The following is a 23,649-nucleotide window of genomic DNA, read 5'->3' as shown; positions in this document are numbered from 1 at the left end:
CGTCATTAGTCATGAATATAATGAAAACAGATTGAATGAGTGGGTGTGTCCAAACCTTTGGTATAATCCAGTACCGCATTTGAATAGAAAACGCCAAAAGAAAAATGGGTTTTAAGGTTTTATCTAATTACAATTGTAATTAACTAAACTTACAATCAAAATTGAGTATCAGGCCGGGTTATAGATATGTCTCATGTTGTAGATATGTCTCATGTTGTCGGGAGAACAGGTATACTTCATGTTGTGGGCAGTGGTATATACAAGCATGTTCAAAAGGCCCACAATGTGGAATGAAAATAACTTTTTTATCACATCCGCAAAACTTGTTGAAGCTCACAAGTATTCCCCGTGAACAAAACAGTTGGCCGTGTGTGCGTGGATAGTATAATGTGATAACGTCTGGTGTCTTGATCGGTGTGATGTGCCCGCTTGAGCTCATTACGCCGAAGGAAACAAAAGCCATTCTGTTCCCGTCGTCACAGGACGCTAATCTTTTCTGGCTCGTAACTCCGCCGGGCGGCCTCCTGCGCCTGCGTCGGCCATTAATGCCTCTCGTCCCTCCTCCCCGCTCCCATCCCCGTGGCTGTGCATGTGCACAATAAAACAACAACAAAACTCCCTCGTTTCAAGGTTGTCTTATCAAAAATCATGTGAGGCCACCTCAGAAGTCTAATCAGTGTGCTTTGCCTTTAAGCCAAAAATGGGATAATAGCCATTAATGAGATTTCATCCAACACGTTTCCGTTACGTTTGTCTAGCGCGATTATGCTTATTGGGGTTCTGAGTGGGCTGGAGCTTCTCTGAGTAGACTTGGGACAAGAGGTGGGGTACACCCTGGACTGGTTGTTCATCATCATAGAGACAAACTAAGATTCACAGTACACTCACACAAAAGGGGTACACTTTTAATAATGTGTAATGTAATGGCAAAAATAGATGATCCATTCCTGGGCAGACTTGTAAAACACTGGCTCTAATATGAATAATTATTGGACTTTCTCATCAAAGGCTGCTATTTTAGAAGTTATTATAAAGTGTATTTTACCCGTAAAGCGGGTTTTTCCCAATGCTACTCCAGAGCCACTGCCAGGCAAGTTTGATTTATGATGGAAATTAAAACTTCATTGACATGTTAGTTAAAGATTATATTCTGATCACATGATGACACCTCTAGAAGTCTCTCCCACAAAAAATGGCGTGCCCCCCCCCCCCCCTCCCACACACACACTTTTGTGTCTGTCATCTTCTAGCGAGAGTGGCATGAATATTCAAAATCCCTTATGCATGAGTACATGCAACTTACATTTTCCTTTGTTGTCACAGTTTGGTCACTTGAAGTTCCCCTGCTCCAGATGTCCATTCCACAGGGCAATAAAAAGACCTTAATTTGGGAATCCTCTGTGTCTTAAAGGCAGTTAATAGAACGTTAGCTATTCTACATAATCGCACTTCATGCGGGGAAGTCGAGTCAAAAATGTCTTATGTGGCCTATGTCTATATATAGCAGTTTGATTACCATATTTTTCTGACTATAAAACACACCAGATTATAAACCATACCAAGACAAATTTAACAGAAAAATCATTTTTGTCATGTTTAGGCTGCGCCAGCTTATAAACCTTTTTTCAAACTGCCCAGTTGCAGTAACATTATGCCTTCAACACAGACTGCACATGCCTGCATGTTTCGATATAAGAGCAGCACCAACACACCTTCAACACAGATTGTACATACTGTACCTGCACATTTAGGAAAAAAAAAAGAGCGGAGCCAATAAATGTTCGGCATAATACAGACACACTTGAATTGTTAGAATATAAGCACCAACACAACAGTAACATGCCTCTTTTGTATGTTTACTCAGGAGATTGACTCCTGGTGGTGAGTAAAGCAGTTCAAACTCAAAATCAGTGCTTTGAAAGCACCTCTTTCTGTCTCCCTTTTTTTTTTAACCATTAAATTGACTGCTAGTGCAGAGTAAAAAAAAAGAAAATGCAGATAAGGCACACTGGACCATTAGCCGAGGGGTTCAATGTGTAAGTAAAAGTAGCAGCAATTCATCAAAATTGTACAGTAATATTGCGTTTGTGGACATGGGGACTAAATAGTTTCATCCAGAATAAGAATTTTTCGTTTTTTTTAATTGGAGGGGAAGTCAACTCAAAATGATTATTTACAATAATATGTTTTATGCAGCCTGGAGTTTGTTTAAACACATAATTCTGATTAATATTGCATTTGTGGAATAAGAAGTAAGTGGCAAAAGCCACCCCTTTTTTCATTATCTTAGGGGATGGCCATCGTATCACTATTTTTCACCTGAAAATGCCTTTTTTTTTTTTTTTTTGCACATGTAAAACCTACCTGTTTTCCGAGTTAGGACATGCAATGTTTGCAAGCAATGTGTGATTAGTTGTTACCTGAGCAACACCGTGCCATTTTCAGCCGATAGCAAGACCCAAAATAGCCGCCCCTTCAGATGGATAAAAACGGGTGGATTTTGCAGCTTATTTCTCATGTTCCACTAAAGAAATATTAGTGTTTAAACAAAAGCATAGCACAATAAAACTACTGTATAAGATAAAGGTTTGTGGTTATGAAAAGAGAAATGCTTATTTTGGACTATTTTTTTTTTTTACTGTCAGAAAAATTGTAAAAAGAGTGATTATACATTTGCTACAATCAATATAACTGCTTACAATGAAGAAATGCTTTGATGTTAAAATGGGTGCAGTGTTTGCAATGAAACAGTGCTTGCTATGAGAGGTTTGCTGTCCTGAACTTTGCCATGGGAAATACAGCTCTGACCAGCTTGCTCAAGCTCAACCTCAGACGGATATCACTTCATCTTATCTACAAAATATCTTGCGGAATGTCTTGACACACAAAATGCTTTGCCACACATGTACTAATCATACACACACATAGAAAGATAAGGTCACTGGATTTCGACCATGTTGTTTTTTTCTAGGACGGTAACCTTCATGTAAATTAGAGACTTCTGAATGGAATAAAAGAGAGTTTTCAGAGAGGCTGCTTTAGAACTCAGTAGAATTGTACTTGTGCAGTCCTTCTTCGTTCTCCTCATGCATGAGCTGAAAAAGAATGTGTTTTCGCCTTTTTTGTCTATAGGTTCATACAAATGTCTAACAGGTGAACCCAACATTTACTTTTGGGGCACAAAAAGATTCTGTGCCACAAGTGCTCCCTTACAATAAGCTAAAAAGTGTGGCCTGTACCCTGATGATGATTCTTTGCAAAGTTTCAATTTGAGGCGATTTTGTATTTGTATTTGTAAGTGGATGTTTGTGCAGGGCAAAGTAGGTAATCACATTTCTCCATTCCCTTTCACAGATGATGTCAAGGGCATCTCACAATGCAATCAATATAGTGTGGTCACGTACTGCAAAGCCGTGAACAAAAGAAAGGTTGAATGAAGAGACATAATGGGCGTCATAAAAGTTGTTCATTGGCAGCTGTTCCCTCGCACGGCATGTCGGAGGTGCACTATTCACTTTCTCAACGACGCGCCGCTGCTCTTTAGCATGGCAAACTGAAGTGTCACCCTCAAGGCTGACGTCGGAGGAAAACACACCCACGCCACATCGTTTCTCTCTAAGTCACATTCTGAACATTTACCATTTCTATTAGCTTCCCTTTTCAGCAAAACCGTGTGTGAAGAAAACAGTGTGACCTTGGGCCCATCTACACGTCACACCAGCTATTTTAGCAAATCTGACTATGTAATATTTTACGTTTTGCTAGTCTTAGAATACCGAGGGTGGGAATCTTTGAATACCGGGGATGGTAAACAACTGCCAACAACACAATTTCCAACAATACTTAACCATATTTCTAATTTTTTGCAGTATCTGTGGAAGAAATAGTGACACTCATGATAAAAATATAAATGAGCACCCTGCATATTGTGCCGATTACAATTCTCATGTGTGTTGTAAAAACAGGGAAACAATAGCGTACGCACAAAAGCGTAAGACATGAAAACGGCAATCTATGTGAACTTTAAATACAAGTGACAACATGTATGGATTTGTTAAACCATTTCGGTCTATTTTCCAGTGCAGTGTGTGGTGTAATGTTGGAGTGAGTTCTGTGAAGAAGGCCATTAAAACAACAAAGCTAGCGTTCATCTCAACCGTTTGCACAAACAACACAACCTGAGTGCTCTGCGCCGCACGCTGTTTGTCCACTGTCTGCACATAAGCGTGCAAAGCCCATCTCGCTTGCCAGAAGCGAAAGACGATCACGTTGCAAAATTGATCTCCCGTTTTGTTTCTCTCACAAAAAAAAGCCAAAAGAAAAAAAAAAATCTTTCGTTTTCCTCCAGCATGTTTGATAAGTCGGAGAGGCCATTTGTTATTTGGGTCTGATGACTTCCCGTCTGTGTTTGAGGGCTCATAAATCCTGGCTTATTGTCTTAAGGAGCCCTCTGAGGGTTGCCACCTGGCATGACAATGTCGGCTTTTCTTCTCAAACCGCTCTGATGCAATATTGGTGACTGGCGCAAGGGCTTGTGTAACAGCTAGCTCATACCATCCGAGCTGAGGTCTCCTGCATGTAGGCAGTGCGTTGCCCCACGTCCGTGCCCACATGGCCGCCTGTGTGAGTTATGCATCACATTTGTTGATTTTCATAATCTCTTTGGGCACTTGTGATGTAATCCAAAAACTCAGAACTCAGCTGTGTGTGCGTGCCTGCTTTTAAATTGGCAGTTTAAAGCAAGTATTACTTAAACATAATTATCAAAGAAAACAAAAGAATAGTTATTTACAGTAAAACAGAAACATTGTAAAGGAAGGATTGGGAAGATATTTCTTTTCAAAATACCATTATCTATCTTTGTGGCTGACCATCAGCTGTACCTTTAGTTGCACATTCATTTCAGGTTGCCGTTATGTTCTGTTTGCAGCTTCTTTTTTCATTTACTTGCGGTCCTGGTTGCAAGGTGGTCTCCACTCGCGCACATCCCATGCGGGGCCATCATTCACAAAAAAAGATACGGGTCACAAAGGAGGATACAGTTTTTTTGTGTGACCACGTCATTATCTTGGACTAGCAAGTCTATTTCTCATTACATTAACGACATCAAACTCCTCTTGCGAATCGCACGCCTTGATTTTCAATGCAAATGAGGATTAACACTTGCTCTCACGATGGCACACAACGGTGCAAACACCTCGTTACACCCAATTACTGCCAAGACATATGTTCGTTTAATCATTCATATCCGTATAGTTACAAGATAGAAGAAGATAGAAGAAATAGTTCTATCTTGTGAATATGAGTCTAAATTGTTTGAGTATGAATATTTTTCTGGCGAGTATGACTCACAATATTTTCCTTGTGACCATGGACCGAAATCGTATGTCAGAAGTTTTTCTTGTGACTATGAACCTAAAATCTGTGAGTATAAATTTATCTCTCACGTATGTCTTACAAAGCTTGACACAAACGATTTTGCATATGTGCACAGACCCCTTGTGTGGGTTACCATCTGTGGATACGACTCTGTTTCTTTGAGTTTGAGTCACAATATGCAGAGATGATGTCATGCCAAGCTACCAGGAAGAATCCATCTGAGTCATCCGCTATGTCAAGAAGTGCTGCGGTGGTGGTTGACAAAAGCATGGAATATGTAGCTTTCAATTGCTCGCCATGCTTCAATGTTAAGAATAATATATGCTCATTTTTAGTGATGGTTAATTTTGGTTCGTAGTTATAAGGACAATACTCAAAGCCACACAATTTAGAATTATACAGACAAGAAAAAAAAATCGCACTCAAAAAAGTTAGACTTGTACTCACAGGAACTATTACGAATACAAATGGTTAAACGGCAGAGACGAATGTGTTGAACATACATACGTGTTTTTGACAAATATCCTACTCCATACGGTTGTACCATGCATAAATTGTAGGAAAATATCATTCGGTAAAATCCACCCATGAGCGCAGTTAGACTGCACTTTGCACTAGACATGCACTCTGCAACAAAATGAGACTAGCAAAAGACTGCATGTCAAAAAAATAAAAATGACGATTATTGGAGCAACTAAAAACAAATTCTGATGAACTGATACAGTAAAATGTAATATAAGAATGTTGGTTGTTTCTTCTATAACTCATGCAATTTTTTTTTACTGGGCACAGCAGTATTTGTAGTGGTTTTAACCTGTCTGGATCAAAGATCTTGAGCTTTCCCTATCTGAGACCGGGACAAGACCAACCCTTACAAAGAGACTGGTCTTACTTGACCTTTAAGTGCCACAATGGAAAACCATTTACGGGTGACAAAAATGTAATGATACACAAGAACAACAGTCGAACTTGGGTGGATAAAACATTCCCTCTGGTTGAAACGACCCGTAATCACCTTATAAAAAGGTAAAATATTGCACAGAATAGAAGACCTGTAAACTTCTGACATAGAAAAGGAGAAACGTTGAAGGATACGGGTCCAGACAAAAGGCACATTATTTTCATTTCATTTCATTTTGACTAGTTCAGACTGGGTATAGTGCAGGGGAAGGAACTTCAGCAAAATGAGAGGTACAGCTTTTCCCTTATGAGAATGGAAACGTTTGCCAGAAGGCACAAGAACAAAGAGCCTGTCAGCAGGACACATCAGTGTTATTTTTTCCAATCCTTTAGGATTCTCCCAGACAAAATGATTGAAAAGGAAGCGCTCACATGAATAAAAATCATTTAAAAAGAATAAATCGTATCTATCTATCTATCTATCTATCTATCTATCTATCTATCTATCTATCTATCTATCTATCTATCTATCTATCTATCTATCTATCTATCTATCTATCTATCTATCTATCTATCTATCTATCTATCTATCTATCTATCTATCTATCTATCTATCTATCTATCTATCTATCTATCTATCTATCTATCTATCTATCTATCTATCTATCTATCTATCTATCTATCTATCTATCTATCTATCTATCTATCTATCTATCTATCTATCTATCTATCTATCTATCTATCTATCTATCTATCTATCTATCTATCTATCTATCTATCTATCTATCTATCTATCTATCTATCTATCTATCTATCTATCTATCTATCTATCTATCTATCTATCTATCTATCTATCTATCTATCTATCTATCTATCTATCTATCTATCTATCTATCTATCTATCTATCTATCTATCTATCTATCTATCTATCTATCTATCTATCTATCTATCTATCTATCTATCTATCTATCTATCTATCTATCTATCTATCTATCTATCTATCTATCTATCTATCCATCCATCCATCCATCCATCCATCCATGTATGTGTGTTCTTCCTCCTTGCAGACATTCAGCACCACGGTATTTCCGGACTCCGGGATGTGAGGTACCGGCACTTTTTAGAAGCTTCTAGAACGATGAAGTACAACAGTAACAAAGCAAGAGCTAGTGAGGATGGATATCGGAGGAAGAGGTCGACCATTCTCACCACCGGTGTCAAAGTATGCCCCCAGGAGACCATGAAAGCTGTCATCGGCAGCCATCGAGCGTACTACAAGCTCAGAGGTAAATGGGTTCATGCATTTTTTTTTTTTATTTTGAACTCAAAGTGAACCTCACTCTAACACTCATGTTTTTATTTATTTGCTTACTATATATTTTAGAGTGTTTTAATATAAAATTATTATATAGGTTGATTATTCAAATTGGTTGATTCGTTTTTTTTCATTTTATGGAATTTATTTTGAAAATTGCTTTGGTCGGTGACAGCTCACTGATTTCCTCTTGAGCAACCATCATCTTGTAGATTGCCCTCCTCGGTTGTGCCCCTGCCCTGTGTGCGCTTGCTCGGTTTCCAGAAGAGTGCTTCCACAAGGCAGCCTTGTCTTTTAGTTGAATCGATCTTTGTCAAGATGTGCTTGCACCTTTCACTTGAAAAATGTTCTTTTATTTCAGAATGATACAGATGTCAGCAGCACTATCGTTCTTGTCTGATCTGTTTATTTCCTTCGCTATCACAGTTCCCATACAAATATCTAAATGTGCGTTACTGGACTAAAAAATGCAAAAACAGCGTTTTGGAATGACAACTTGATATTCAACATTCAGATGCAAATGAACAAAACAAAACAAAACAAAAATGGCCACCTTGGCTGTTACAATACATTAGTTGATAAAATGTATGAATCCAGTGAGTCATAAAAAAAAAAAAAAAAACAAGATGATTTTGATGTTGCGGACGTAATCGCTGGATGCAGAAATTAATTTCCTAAAGAATAAAGATGATGCTGGACACTTTGGACCTTGCAGGCCCAAGAAGACTCCCATTGTGTTTGGGATATTTATATTCATAAAGATATGCAAATGCGGTAGATTAAAAACATGAATAAGTTGACCTTTATTGGACCAACTTCTTTTTGTATTTTTATTTAAATTATTTTACTTTATTTGGATTTATGCTCAAACACTAGGAGGCGCTTAGTCTACTGTGAATTTATAGACATATAACTGACACTGATGAATATATGAATAATTATCAGGATGGAATAATTAATTCCCCCTTTCCTCAAATAATGTACAGATATTTGCACGTAATTTTTCTGTGCTCCACTTTTTGCATGATTAAAACGCTGAGATGGTATGAGAACATTTCATACTTGAACATTTATAGTTAATTTAATATGAAACGTTAATAACGAGTGGAAAACAGACCTGTGAAATTACTCCAATAAAGAATTCGGGACTGTGTAAAATGTAAATAGAAATAGCATCCATCCATCCATTTTGCAAATCCTTGTCGAGCTATATACAGACTAACTGAATACAGTACTAGCACAAGCTATTTGGGGCTCTGTATTTGGTTCACCACTGTATCAACTTTTTTCTCTGACTGCGTTTGGAAATAACATAGCATTGCATCTTCTTTTCAAGTTTGTCAGGAAGCCATTTGGGAGGCCTTTCGCATTTTCCTGGACAGGGTGCCAAACACAGAGGAGTACCGATCTTGGGTTTACATTTGCCAGCATGAAAACCTCTGTATGGACGACCTGGCTCAGAACTTTAGTAGTTCTCAGGAGCATCTGGACATGGTTGCCCGAGTGAGTGCTAATTTGCTTGCGTTTGAGTCTTCTTCTTGTCGGAAAGTGAATAAAATGTTCACACTATGCAGTCAATAATGTATTTTTCATTATAATGATCATTAACCCAAAATGCAATGTACTGCACAAAAGGTTAAAAATTAAACACTTCTCAAGGATCAAACTCAAATGTTTTCAAAGTTAAACACAACTGAATGGTAGCATACCATGACTGGGTGTTTGCACATAACACAAAACACAATTTTAGAATCACAGCTCAAATATGCTGATATGTATTTATTTTGACTTTCAGAGAGTGGCCGAGCAGGCTGAACTTGAGGGGTAGGTTTATTGACGTTCTTTAAAGTTACTATTACATTTCACTAGTTGCACAAGTGCAATTTCTCTGTTTGTTTTGTCATCAAATGTTTTGTCCCAACATAACATCCAAACTTGTAGTACATGACAGTCTGCAATGCTCTCAAATTAAAAAAAAAAAAGTGACCGATGTGGTGTCCATTTTGACTGCAGTTTTAGTTAGTGAATACGATTCGTTTGCTCCTTTTGTAAAAGTACAGTAGAAAGCCACATTCTAACGTCTTGCCTCGTTTACCAGTGTGGTCATGGAAACACCAGAGCCGGGGGTGGAATGTGAGTTAAAAACAAGTGAGCCGATGACCAACCATTACATTATGTGTTCACGAATGATTGACTAATATATTAACTTATATTTAATTTGGTCTCAGGCACCTGGACTCCCCCAGTGATTCTCGTTCCAACAGAAGATGATGCGGTATCAAAACAGTTTCACATTCTTATAATTCAAAGAAAACACTGGTACTGAATGATGACTTTGTCGTTGCCAGATAAAAGAAGAGCCGACCATGATAAAAGAAAACTACGGAGATTACATTGTGGAGTTCAACGCTACCATTGTGGAGCCGTCATACATCGAACTGCTGCATGACCCCCAGGCGGCCGACGCTGATGACATCACGGGAGAAATAACTGACAAGGTAGTGTCCGATGAGAACTTTAGACTATCGAGAAAGCTATTTCGATAAAATGGTTTCGTGTAAGAAGCGGATACAGTAATTGTCCAAACGTTAAAACAATTGCAGTCCGCCCTGTTTAAATGCCACTTGATCTTCAAGGCTCTATTAGCCTTGCTTTGTAGACTGTAGCTACTTTATGACCTGGACTGAATCCAAGTGGCTCTTTCCCCTTACAGCCACATTGGGATGGCAGAGTGTGTCCACTTTACACTTGGCCCAAACGCAGTCATGAATCACTGTCTACAGGGGGTTCTATAGCTTGCAAGCCAGAAGGTTACATGTCAAGCTAATTAGGTGAATGAGTACTCCAGTGTCCCCTTATACACTGGATGGTTTGAGAAGGGTACCGTCTTTGACTGGATTTATTCCCCTATCAACTGGAATTTTCTGCTTTAGGCAGCGCAGTAACTTCAAGTGAACTATAAACCCAATTGCTGTATTTGGGCCATGGATCTCTTGGCAAGCCCAGCACTGCTATGAAAAAGGAAGCAATCAATTAGAGGCACTGACACAGTAGTGATAATTCCATGCTGGGAGTTCAGATTTGGGAAGGCGGTAGGGGAGTCAGATTATTGGCATTTCTGAATAGATGTGTTTTTAATTGGGTTTTAAATCAGTTGAGTGATGTGGTTGATAATGTGAGGGAAGCAGTCCCAGAGGGTTGGGGTAGCAGTGGCAAAGGTGTCAGGGTGTAACATTGGAGAAGGTCTTTGAGTTGTTGGGGGGCAAGGGTATAGGAAAATTCTGCTGTACAGAGATCTGGTGAATAAGTTTTTTGGGTACAGAAGTACAGTCCAGGTAAACACTTTATTTCTCAAAGGGACAGTAAAATTTGTTCACTGTATTTTCCCCATCCGTGAGAGTTAAGGGGCATAATCAACATCTGATATAAATGCCCCAAGGTTGGGCAGAATTGAATCAGGTAAAGCAACAGGACTAGTGTCTAAGTGACTGCCAATTCTAAGAGGCTTAGGCAATGATGAAGAGCTCAATTTCAAGAAATTGCTGGCCATATTTGGTCTTAAGTTTGGAACAGGTGTTTGGAGTCATGGTTTTAGTGGAGAAGTAAATCTGAGGGTCATCGCCATCATAGTCGAGCATATGATGTGTAAGAGTTAGCGCAATGTACAGTTGTTGATAAGAAAGGAATAGTGTTCTTGTCAAGAAATTAAGTTGAATTCTGTTCAGGCGATAAGATCAACGTTAAATAAAATGTGATTTTTATATTCATGGGGTGAAAGTGATGGCAAGGATCAACTTTTTAAATCATGTTTATTAAACTTGTATCTGAGTTATTACATTTGCTTCTTCCAATAGATGCTCCAGGCACTTAAAAAAATTGCGGGATTCAAAGAAATTCGTGTGTTAGGGTTCAGGTAAGTTCCCCTTTATTTGTTTTAATGAAAGTTAAATAGTAAGATTCTTGCATGAAATAACTAACGATAGCACAAAAACACACCATAAAGAGAACACATCTGTTCATTTTATTTTACCCCTGAATAATATTTTGAGTGGTCAAAGTTGCCTTCATGCAGCTTAATGACTTCTTCTGTGTGTGTCAGCTCAGAGGATGCGATTCTGCATTATGCTGTCATCTTTGATGGGGACACTGAGCTCAGTGATGAGCCTGAGCCTCCAGATGGGCAGATAAATGTAGATGCTCCTAAACTGAGGCATATGATTGTGAAAGCATTACGTAAGGAACCATCGCTTCCGCTGGACATTCAGACACTAACCTTTGAAGCCGGTGAGCACAATTTTCACGCTATTCAAGCAGAGCTACTGAAGAGAAAGTTCAATTGATTTATCTTGTGTTTCCTTTCAGTAACTACAGCATACCCAGATGCAGCACTCAGTATGTACACCACTGGGAGCGGAGATGTCATCAAGGCCATGGAAGAGGACACCACCCCAAAGTTCTTCCCCACAGTGGCAGCAACGGAACACACATTAGAAAGTACCAAAATTCAACCTCCAACACACACCTCGGTGCCTTTCGTACTGACCACCCTCCCAGAATCCACATCTGCACCCACAGCCGCCGATGAGGTGCCAGTGGCAGCAGCAGTGGAGGACGCATCTGGAGGCGATCCTTCGGGGGAGACGAGTGATGTCATTGCACCAGCTACAGCATCAGAGGCCATTCTTGAACAGGGGCAAGAAGAGGAGGTCAAGGACACAAGTCCAGTGGAAGTTAACAGTGGAGGTGAGGTATTAAATTGATAATACTCTTAGGGTAAACATCTTCTGAAGGACTTTTTTTCTTTTGAAAGAACCGGAAGGTGCAGACACAGAGGAGAATAATTCCTTAACTTCGTCACCACTCAACTCCCAACCTGAAATAGAGATCATTGATGATGCTCACTTGTCTAGCACAGAATCTGCTTTGTCAATTCATGAAGAAGCTATCATAAGCGTGGAACCAGAAACAGACATGCAGCCTATACCGTCACCTTCAGAAAAAGATTCTCCCATTGAGGTCACCAATGAAGTAACAAGCATTGTCGCCACCAAACCCCCTGTTGATGTCTCCAGTGTAGCCAACAGCGGTTCTTCAAATGAAGTTTCCATCGATGGACTCGGCAAAATCATTGATGAATCTCCCAGTGAGGCCTCTGGCAAAATTTCTAATGAACTCTCCAGTGAAATTCCAAGCGAGGTGCCTACCAGGTTCTTCCGTAAAGACCTTATTGACACTCCTAATGACACTCTCATGGAAGTCCACAGTGCAGTCCCTAGTGATGTGCCCAAAGAGGTTTCAAGTGAAGCGTCTAGTCATGTCACCACCAATGTTCCGAGTCAAGTCTCCAGCGAGGTCCCCACGGAGGCTGTCAACCAAGACTCAAATGAACCCCCCACTGAAGTATTCAGTGACCCTCCCAGCGATGTCACTTACAATGTCCGCATTGAATCCACCAGTGAAGCTCCCAGTATTGTCCCCAGTGTAGCTTCCAGTGAAGCACACAGCAAGGTCCCTAGTGAAACCCACAGCGGGCTCCAAGTCGATGTCTCCAGTGGAGCTCCCAGTGAGGCCCACAGTGAATCTGTTAATTCGGTGTCCAGTGAAGCCTCCATCATTGTCCCCACTCAAACTCCCAGTGGAGTCACCAGTGAAGGTTCTGTCGAGGATCGCAGTGAAGCTCCTAGTGAAACCCACGGTGACTCTGTCAACTCTGTGTCCCGTGAAGCCCTTGACATTGTCCCTACTCAAGCCTCCAGTGGAGTCTCGATTGAAGGTTCTGTCGAGGATCCCAGTGAAGCTCCCAATGAGGTACATGGTGACTCTGTCAATTCAGTGTCCAGTGAAGCCCCCAACCCTGTCCCCACTCAAACCCCCAGTGGAGTCCCCAGAGAAGATTCTGTCGAGACCCCCAGTGAAGTCTCCAGTCCACTCCCTACAGAAACCTTGAGGATTGTCTCCAGTGAAGCTACAATTGAAACCCCTGGGGAATCCACCACCGAGCCCACTAGCTCGGCTCCCGGAGAAAAAGATGAAGAAGTTTCAAGTGAAGGACTGGATGGAGTGATCCCAGCCTTGGTGGTCCCTGGCTTGGATAACTCCAACATCCAGGATGACGTGGACTCGAAACAGAGTGGAACGGAAATGACCGAGCCTCTGGAGGAGGACAGCAGTAGCGTTAGATATCCTTCCGAGGCTGACGAGCGGTCCACAGCTGCCCCGGCCTCGAGACAAGCCAGCACCCCCGTAATGGCCGCGGTGCAGCAGAGCAGAGACTTAGTTGTTTTCTTTAGCTTAAGGGTGACGAACATGATGTTTTCTGACGACCTGTTCAACAAGACCTCACCAGAATATAAATCACTGGAGAACACCTTTCTGGAGCTGGTAGGTACACAAGCTTTTGTGCTGGATGTAATGCTGATGCATTCTACCCTTTGGTACTTTCTTTTATGAGCTCAGTGTGACAAACATGTTTTTATTATTTGACAAGGTCAATGGCGCTTAAAATGGACTTTGTGAGGCTGCACTTTGTAGCAAGCCTTATGCTCACAGCTGCCAACTGACCCCAACATGTTGTTATACATTTCTATTTTTCCTCAAATTATATATATTTTTTTTATAAAAGTTGAAAAGTTTGATAATAGTGCTAAGCAAAGGCCAAATTCCTAATAGTGTACTGTTGCCACCAAAGTAGCTATTTAGCACTATACTTTCGTTTTGTGTTAGGAGTCGAAACGGCACAGAACTCAGGAAGAATCTTGTCATTTTATTTTATTTTTTTACATGGTGGCTGCCCCTCCAATTGTTAAGTGTATTTACTTTTTCTATTCAGTTGAAATACAAATTGACTGTGACAATCATTTATTTGCTAACTGACAAAGTTGTGGGCCAAAACTAAAAAGAAGCCAAGCCAATGAATGTGCTAAACACTAACAAAACTCACATGAACATTGTGTGATCATGTCAGTAAGCGTATCAAAGTTGAAACAAATATTGCACACACATCTTGACAGTGACTTGAGCAAAACGCTCGTGCTGAATAAAAGCAATGTCCTGGATGGTCTTGAGTAATTTAAACGACTAAGCCGTTGGATTTGGGGTCCAAGCCAATGTTCCATCACAATGACTTTGAAAGTTGCTTTTTAAGTTTAAATGATTGAACTCAGTTGTTGAGAGGGAGGAATGAAAAAGTTCTACCAATAATTGTGTTTCACTCAGACTCAACACTCTGGGCCCAGAAAGCCGCCAAATCCTGGAGCATCCAGTAAATCTGGGCCTAGGAGACAGACAACTTTAGCATCTATACCGGTATTTTTCTTCCATATTGGAACTCACATGTGGCATCTCAGCGAGAGCGCAAACCTTTCTAGCTAACTACTTCCTAATATATCTCTCCTAACACAGTATGACAAATTGAAGGCACACTAACACGTTTTTCAACATAGACTCTGTCACTGTCACTATAACCGCCTTTATTTTATTTTCTGTATTTTTTTTCCTGACTTTTGTTGCCTTAATCCTTTTTTCAGCATATAAAATCATGTTTGATTTTCTTTTATGTAACCTATATTTAACCTAAAAAATGAAAAGGGCTGAATTTTTAGTTCACAAATTTCCATTTACGTATACTCAAAACCTACAGGGGGCAGCACACATTTTCTTATGTGACAAAACAATCAGAGGAAATTAAATTAAAGTCGTCTAAATGCAGACCTTTAAAGAGGGTATTCAGGTCAAGTACATACCTGAAGTACATATTTGATACTTTTGACACAGAGAAAAATCAATCTATATAAATATTTGCTATCCTAACTTTCGAGGCAAAATATGGCCATTTTTTAATCAACTGCTCTAGTAGATTGAATAAGCAGAACTTTGACTATATTCTTAGGGCAGAATCTCTTGCATGGAAAAAAGCAGAATTTTTTAAGTTGTAAGTAAATATGTTACAGGATGTTTTATTTCTGTTGAAATTCAAAAAATCGTGGATTCTTTGGGGCCTTATCAATAATACTAAAATAAAGATTCACATTCTTGTGATAATTTCTTAAGATTTCATACAAACAGTCATGCACCGTAATGACTAGATAATATCAACTGCATTAATTGTACTCTTTTTATTCATAAATTGTGCTAAAGTAGTGTGTCCTAACATCATAACCTTTTTCAAATGATGGGAAAGTATAGCATTTGGAGTATGTCACGCATTACTAACAAAATTCCCTTAAAGATTATTATTTTATTTTTTTTTGCAGCCACAGCTGCAGATGAGTGAATAACCTACACCATTTGATAATTAATGGAAGTGCAGTATTAATTTAAAATATTTGGTATTAAGAATGGTGCTTGTTTTATTACTATTAAATTCTTTTAAAAACAATACGGTAGTGTTTCAGTTCGTCAATATTTGTTTAACTACTAGGAGTGAGGGTACCCAATTTTCATTTGTTTTGGGGGTGCTACAGGTGTGTTGTTTGTTGCTGTTTGGGGTCGCAATCCGGCCCACGCGCTGTAGTCTGAATCATGAGACCTTGGTCTGCCTTAGTCATTGTGGAGGTTTGTCATTTGTGTATGCTAAGAAGCTTTCTGTTATTCAGGTCAGTTCCTGCCCGACACGCACACACATACACACACATACACGCTATTAGAGATTTCAAGCTGCTTTACGCTGTGTGTGGTCATCTGTATGTTGACACACTCGACCCTCTGTTTATTTGAATATGAAGACAAACGTAATGTGAATACTAATGTAAATAAAAATGAACAATTGTTACTTGCTGAAGTTTTGTTGAATCACTCTTGTGGGTGAGCATATTTGTATTTAGTGTAGAAACTAGCACTAGCACAGAGTGTGAAAAATTCCAGCCGGCTTGGATTGGGAAACATTTCTACTGCGGAAGGAAATGGAAATGATCCAATCAACTATTAAAGCCTCTCTTGTACAACTCATCATTCACTAATACAAGTACTCAAAGGTTTATGTCGAAGTGAGCCGTCGGCGCTCTTTTTTCGTGATTCATTACAGACTTGTTTTAAAATAAAATAACGAAAAAAACGAAGTTTTCAAGTGCAATTAATACTTTTACAAACATATTTTTCCATTTGCTGCATTTAAGTTATCTAGTTTTGGTCACCTGAGATTATGATATATAATTATAATACACTACATAAAATATATGGTGGCTTTTTTTCTGGGGGGAGGGCACTACCACACTTGTTTACACTTGGTTCAAATTGTTGGACTTTTGAGGTTCCACTGTTAAAAGGTTCATTGTTGTGTCATTTCGTTCAAATGTGAAGGAGCAGGCAGAACACATGTAACTGAAGCAGTTTCTTAGCCTGAGGCGAGGCTGCAGGCTGCAGAGCTGATGACTCTTCAACACACTGTCAGTTTACTTTGGATTTCTCGCTGAATGAACTCATCCTGTTGATGTTGATTTATTTTCCCACAGAGATCTTAAGCAAACCCTTTTCCGTTTGTCTGACATCACATTATCAAACTGTCAAAGTGAAATGATAAGTATTCATTATCAAACGTGGACAAAAAAAAAAAAAAAAAGCCTCTCCATCTCCAATCTTTACTGGTTGCCCAAACAAAGGTTTGTGCAGTTCTCCTCATCATTCCTTGTATAAAACTTCCTGGAAGCACAAACACTAATGTGGTCCGACGTTTGAAATGGTGAGTATTTACTGCCTTTAATCGATAATAGTCCATTAGAACAGTCCTTTAAATGGGCTATGTGGAAACAAAGGGAGCATTTGAATGTGACATAAACCAGCCCATTTAAATGCTTTGGCCAGACCCCTATTAGCGATGCTGCACACCCAGTGTTTGACATGTATACGTTGGTATACATGAAACCCGCTTACTCCTCCATTACTGTAATCCTGTACCTACTGGTTTGTGAAGCAACCACTAAAAACTGGACATGGAGGTTGGAATTACTCATGAACAATGATCTCATTTTTGAATAGCAGGTTCCTATTCGTTGTGACGTTTGGCCTTGTGACACCAGAGAAGGAATGTTTCACTGGGAACCAGTAGATACAACTAGTAGTAGTTTCTCCTGCCTAGATGGGATACGGCTGTTGTTCGGTTTTGCCATAAAACGACCACTTTGACCTTACGCGCGTGAAGTCGTTTAGAAACTGATTGGTCTCTAATCCATTGTTCACGGATAATTTGACATCGATGCTCACAGATGAACGGTCGGGAATGGCGGATAACAACCTCGGCACTCCTGCCGCAGACTATTAGCCCAAGGGAAGAGGCTGTCACTAACGTGTCGGTTGGCGAGATGTGAAGTAACCCCATCAGAGGCCAGCTTCTTAAGGCCCTCTTATCTCCCACTCCGCAGCCCATTCGGCTAGGGCCTAATCTCCTCCGCTTGGTGTTTGCCTCCGTTTGCAGCACGACAAGAAGCTGCTGTTGGGTGGGTGTGCGATCGATGCCCATTGATGCGTGGCCATTACTTGAGCCGGGTGACTTCCTGCTCTGCTAAATATCGCGAGCGTCATCGGTCTGTATAGTCTTAATAGGGTTTTTTTCCTTCCTCGTATCGCAGCTGCAGACGCCTTGAAATGAAAACGACGTTTGTGGTCTGCGGTGGATGTGTGTTAGCTTCTTGTTGTCTTTGCATGCAAGGCCTTGTTTGTTATGCCCGTCTTTTGCTAAGCGGCTGATCCCTCTCTAAATTGCGTGACTACAATTAGCACGTTCCGTGCCGCTCTAGTAACGCAAACCCTAATTTCGCCTCTCGATCTTATTATGCAGAGTGCCGTCATGGCGGAATTTCATGCTCGCATCAATAATTAAATCACGAACTATTCATAGCGATCACACTAAAATGTGACCTGAATAGTTTCTGGATCAAACGATGCAGTGCCAACCTCAACAGCAAGACGATCCAAAGTAGATCCTGTTGCTGTTGTCTTATTCCGAGTTGGTCGTAGATCGGATGCATCGAGACAAAGTGCTCTTCTCTTGCCTTGAAAGCCTTATTTCGCAACCCCTTTTTCAGTTTTTCTCGAGTACTAACCGAGCTTTTAACCACAAAGTAAGCTAACAAAATCTCGAGTTAGGGCATCAAAACTAATTTGCCTCTCATCCACTCCCGACAGCTTTTACCCTACCTGGAGTCCAATCTGACCGGATTCAAGCAACTGGAAATCCTCAACTTTCGAAACGGCAGCGTGGTGGTGAACAGCAGGCTGAAGCTGGACAAGGAGGTGCCCTACAACGTGACCGAGGCGGTGCACTGCGTGCTCGAAGACTTCTGTAGCGCGGCGTCCAAGCGCCTCGACATCGAGATTGATAGCCGCTCTCTGGAGATAGAACAAGGTGAGGTGACCTTGATGATGGAATCTCTGCTAGACTCCTCGAGAATACCTTTTCATTGCTTTCTCTCTCCTCCCAATCGCACAAACAAAAACAATTGCAACTCCGAGTAAAAGAAGAAAACCTTTTGTCCCTCATTTGTGTCTTATGCGTGAAATTTGTAGTCTGGATTTGTTAAGGCACTGTCACATACGTCTACATTTTTATAGCTTTGCTCTTTGATGTGAATACAAATTGCACGACGGGCATGTCCACCCAATTTTATGTCAGATTGTAAAACTTGTGTCAAAGGCTAATTTATGACAATTTTACAAGGCCCCCTTCCAAGTGAGTGTAGCAGTTGCGTTTGTGTCCTTTAAACTGCAAACATTTTTACCAGGTTACACACAACCGTGAAATTTAGTAAGCTTGTGAGCAAGTTGAGACTATTAGAAAAGCCAATTCATTTACCTGAAGAATTAGGATAAACAATGATCCCAAGAGTGCCTTCATACATTGTGTTGTGCTAGGGTCCTACAGTAAATACAAGTTGCGGTTGCCCCTATGATTAGGTAAAACGTTTCATTGGACACAAAGTAAAGCAAAGGTCACTATTGTCACGTACTTTTATGACATTGTTTGTGATTCTTGCTAAAAATGTCTAATTTCCTCAAACAGATATACCAAAGAAAGAAAGTGATCAATACATACAAATGCAGGATTAGAAGCTTTGAAGACATGACATATGTCTTGGTCAATGAGCTTTCCTTGGGGATGTTCTTTCTACTCAGGGACAGAATACACTGCATTATAAAATTGATCAATTTCTATTATGAAAATAGATCATTGAAGGCTTCAAAAAAAAAAGCTGAGGTTCAATGCTAAGAGTAAGGGTTTTTGCATCACAGTTTGCAAGGCAAAATGTTGTTCCTCATCAAAACACATTGAAGAACAAAACTGAGAATTAAAGATTCTTCACGGAAGCAGTCCGGAAAGATTTTTTGGACTCATGTCATTTACTGTGAATATTAGTCATAGGTCATGGGAAACTTTGTCACTCTTAAACCATGTCAGCTACCTCGCAACATGTTTTGGAGAATCCATGCTAATTGCTCTGCTAACCTAAATCTAATTGGGCTAGCACATTTAACACCTTGCTTTATTGATGGATGACATTTTTTAATAAAGTCTGGCTAGAAATGTGTTTAAATAGAGACCATCCAACTTTGAACAGCAAAATGGCAGACATTAATAAGTAGCAGGTGTTGAAAAAGAAAATTTTACTTACTAAACACAATTTGAACCGGCGATGAATTAACATCCGTTTTGGCGTACGTCAACCAGGAGTGGCCTTGAAGGTTAACGGCCAAGAAAATAGTTTGCTGCAATACACAATGTCAAATTAGGAAAAAAAAAGTGAATTCATTATATCGTCATGTTTTTGCTTAATAAAACACCTGCTTCAGGGACACTGGAAAAAAGATTAATTCACAAAGTTTGAAAGTTGCTGTGCAAATAAATCCATTGCTTTGCTAAATTATTGCAAGCCTTGTGTTAGGTTTTCTAATTAGGATAACTCTCAGCTTAACATGCGCATATGCTTGGCCAAGCCATGACACTGTAATGTTCACATAATCTCCATCCATTAATATTCCATAGCGCTTGTCCTCATAAGGGTCACGGGTAAGCTGGATCTTATCCCATCTGACTGTTGAAGGTGAGAGGTGAGATACACCCTGGGCTGGTCAACATCAATTTACAGGATGGCAAAATATTTTGCATCTATGAAACCTGCCATGCACATTTCGGACTGTGGAAGGAAGCTGGAATAACGAGAAAAAACGGAGGAAGGCCTGAGCCAAGATTGGACTCGAAACTTCACAAATGAGAGGCAGATGTGTTACCAAACGGGTCTTTGGTGTTTGAGCTAACATCTTACGTTCTTGTATTGACTTCACATCTGACGCCGTCTTGAATAATAATGCAAAATTTATGGAGCTTGACTCGTGCCTCTCTAATGAAGTTGAGTGAGTTCTGGACTCAAGTGGTATGCTTATTCATGCCACAAGGTCAAAGTCCCCAGTCGGTCCTTCTTCGTCTCACTGCAGCATAGACGTGATGCATCTTGTTTGCACGCACCGCCTCTTGATTGTATATCTTATTAAAAGTCGTCGCTTCGCCGCTCATCGATCAACGCGCCCTTTCAATTCTCCTCTGAACCCGAAGATGGCGGTTGGCTAGCTGGCTGACTGTGCACGCCACTCTCATGTTAATGCTGCTCTGCTGCTTTTTCCCGCAGCTGACGAGGCGGACCCATGCAAGTTCCTGGCCTGTAATGAATTTTCACGCTGTGTGGAGAACAGTTGGAACAACGAGGCAGAGTGTCTGTGCGATCCGGGCTACAGCGCTGTGGATGGCCTTCCGTGTCAGAGCGCATGTGACCTGCAGCCAGACTACTGCCTCAATGGAGGCTTGTGTGAAATTATTCCTGGCCATGGAGCCACATGCAGGTACAGTACTCGAGGAAAAAAAAAAAAGCAATTGCAGCAAATGTGTTTCACGGATAACAATGGACACAACAACTCAATACTATCAGCAAATCTCTTCTGCTTGAATAAATGTAAATGCACTTTCTATCATTAAGAAAATACCACATTTATAGTATTGTCCGTGACTGACTGGGATTGCTTATTAGACTTGTTAACCTATAGCTAACACGACGACAATGACAAGATGATTGATTTATTCTTTCATGGATGGAAGAAGAGATCTATAGCTTAAAACACTTTTCACTGTGCTTTGGAAGAGAACTTAGAAAGACAAAGTAGTTATGTGATGGGTAGTCTGGGTCCTGCATCCATCTTCTTTGTATAAATGTTGCAAGGCAGCCAAAGAAAAAGCAAACTGATAATTGTTTTCTAAACTGCTGAAGCTGATTTATCGGTAAAACACTTTAATCAGGGAGGAGTCTGAATCCGTGCCCCATCGCTTTCAGCACAAGCTTCTTTTTCTTCTTTTTTCACTATGTCTTTTAGACACACTATCTGGAGATTCCATCCATCCATCCATCCATCCATCCATCCATTTTTGATAGCTACTTATTCTTACTAGGGTCACTGGCAGGCAGTGTCTGCTTTCATTGCAGTGCTGCCGGAGGGATCAAAGGTCGGGTCATTCAATGTTGATTTTTGACCTTGGCGCTTATATGTAGAAAGTTATCCACATTCTCTGAATCTTTTGATGGAATGGTGGAATCTCTAAATTCCTCACAATTAAACGTTGAGAAATATTGTTCCTACACTGTTGGATCATTTTTTACTCACAAAGAGGCGATCCTTGCCCCATTTTTGCTTGTGAAAGACTAAGCCTTTTAGGGGTGCCCCTTTCATACCCTATCATGACAGTTTGCAATTAGAGTTGTACATTCACGAGTATGACAACTAAAAATAAACTAAAAAACAGTATTTCAGTGAATCAAGAATGCTTCAGCATCTCTTGTGATAAAGCATAGCAGTAGGTTAGCATATCCACTAAGAGGATGTCAAAATATACATGAAGTGGTACATTTTATATGTGCCCTAGCTAACCTAAATAATTTCCATGTTCCAGATGCCCTGTAGGCAAATACTGGCACTACCACGGGGAGCGCTGCAGTGAGCTGGTGTCGATACCGCTCGACCCGTCGCTAATTATAACCTGCCTTGTGGGGAGCCTCTGCCTCGTTTGCGCCATCATCGGCATTCTGGTTTTTATTAACAAGAAATGCGCGGCGACGAGGAAGGCGGTGACTTTGGTGTAAGTTGGAAGCGCTCCAGCGTTCTTGCTATTTTTGTGATGTGAGACTTTATAAAAATATCTTTCCATGCCCTACCAGGCATAGCCTTGCTCCCTATGCCTTTGAAAATACTTTGAGGGTGAACCCAGTATTTGAGAATGACGATGGCATCTTAAGTCAGGTGTCCACACTGCCGTGTCCCTCCAGTTCAGCCTCGTCCCACTCGCACCGATCTGAGCAGGAAGTCTATGCCTCGGTTGAAAACATACATCTCAGTATTGAGGTACAGAGTTCTGAGCGGAACGAGCATTTGAACTAACAACCACTAACCGCTCAAGTAGCCAACTCGCTGCTCTAACACATTCTGCGACATCAGAACCTCTAACTTCCAACTGGTCCGCATTTTCCTCGTAGAAAAAAAGAAAAAAAAATCCATTCCAGGGTGACACCGTAGAACAAATGCTGAGGTCGCTTTGCTGACGTGGTAAATGGCGCTAATCGCTGAAATGCTAACCTGAGTGCTGATGTCTCGCAGTAAGTGAAAAGGCTTGACAGTAGCCCATTTTAGAAAGCCGTGAGGGTAACTGATAAAAGTTGCTATTAAAACACACTTAGTTGATTGCATCGCAACATTTGTTTACATTACTTTGCGTCTGCATTTTCTGATCATGTTGCTGGACACAATCATAAATCCTAGTCTATGGGTTCCCGAAGTAAGATCTTGAGCTATCTCTGGGTGCATCAGTAGTTCTCATATGAGATTAACTCACCAGCCGTTATAGTTTTACATTATAGATAAGGAAGGAAATGAATGGGTTAAAAAAAATATCCCATCCAGGGCTTAGATTGTTATTTGAGCTGCCATTTTTTCCTTCAATGCGCCATGACTTCTCCCCCGACACAAGTAACAAACGTGTGATTAAATTAAGTAAGTACGCTGCTGTGATAACGGTCACACACTTGTT

The 23,649-nt window shown here is 40.4% G+C and overlaps 1 protein-coding gene across 7 annotated transcripts in view; it reads left to right on the top strand.

The window, feature by feature from the left end:
* impg1b (interphotoreceptor matrix proteoglycan 1b) overlaps nt 1-23,649 on the top strand; it is a 29,097-nt gene that overhangs the window by 1,880 nt on the left and 3,568 nt on the right. Inside the window, exons 2-17 of one of the 7 annotated variants that reach the window (XM_088433702.1) lie at nt 7,348-7,566; nt 8,932-9,098; nt 9,391-9,419; nt 9,694-9,743; nt 9,824-9,870; nt 9,944-10,093; nt 11,450-11,508; nt 11,695-11,879; nt 11,958-12,089; nt 12,171-12,338; nt 12,406-13,976; nt 14,811-14,900; nt 18,714-18,933; nt 21,209-21,419; nt 22,519-22,704; nt 22,784-22,967. In XM_088433702.1, coding sequence (XP_088289828.1) covers nt 7,348-7,566; nt 8,932-9,098; nt 9,391-9,419; nt 9,694-9,743; nt 9,824-9,870; nt 9,944-10,093; nt 11,450-11,508; nt 11,695-11,879; nt 11,958-12,089; nt 12,171-12,338; nt 12,406-13,976; nt 14,811-14,900; nt 18,714-18,933; nt 21,209-21,419; nt 22,519-22,704; nt 22,784-22,967 — 3,668 coding nt within the window. Of the gene's footprint in view, nt 1-7,347; nt 7,567-8,931; nt 9,099-9,390; nt 9,420-9,693; nt 9,744-9,823; nt 9,871-9,943; nt 10,094-11,449; nt 11,509-11,694; nt 11,880-11,957; nt 12,339-12,405; nt 13,977-14,810; nt 14,901-18,713; nt 18,934-21,208; nt 21,420-22,518; nt 22,705-22,783; nt 22,968-23,649 lie in introns of all 7 variants that reach the window. The other 6 variants (XM_088433701.1, XM_088433700.1, XM_088433699.1 and 3 more) reach the window with 6 other exon arrangements.

The sequence above is a fragment of the Hippichthys cyanospilos genome, chromosome 14 (assembly GCF_059441005.1).
Source record: "Hippichthys cyanospilos isolate Australia breed blue-spotted pipefish chromosome 14, RoL_Hcya_1.0, whole genome shotgun sequence".
In the NCBI taxonomy this organism is placed as follows: Eukaryota; Metazoa; Chordata; class Actinopteri; order Syngnathiformes; family Syngnathidae; genus Hippichthys; species Hippichthys cyanospilos.
The sequence above is the reverse complement of the archived record's forward strand: the minus strand, read 5'-3'. Positions and strand labels throughout refer to the sequence as shown.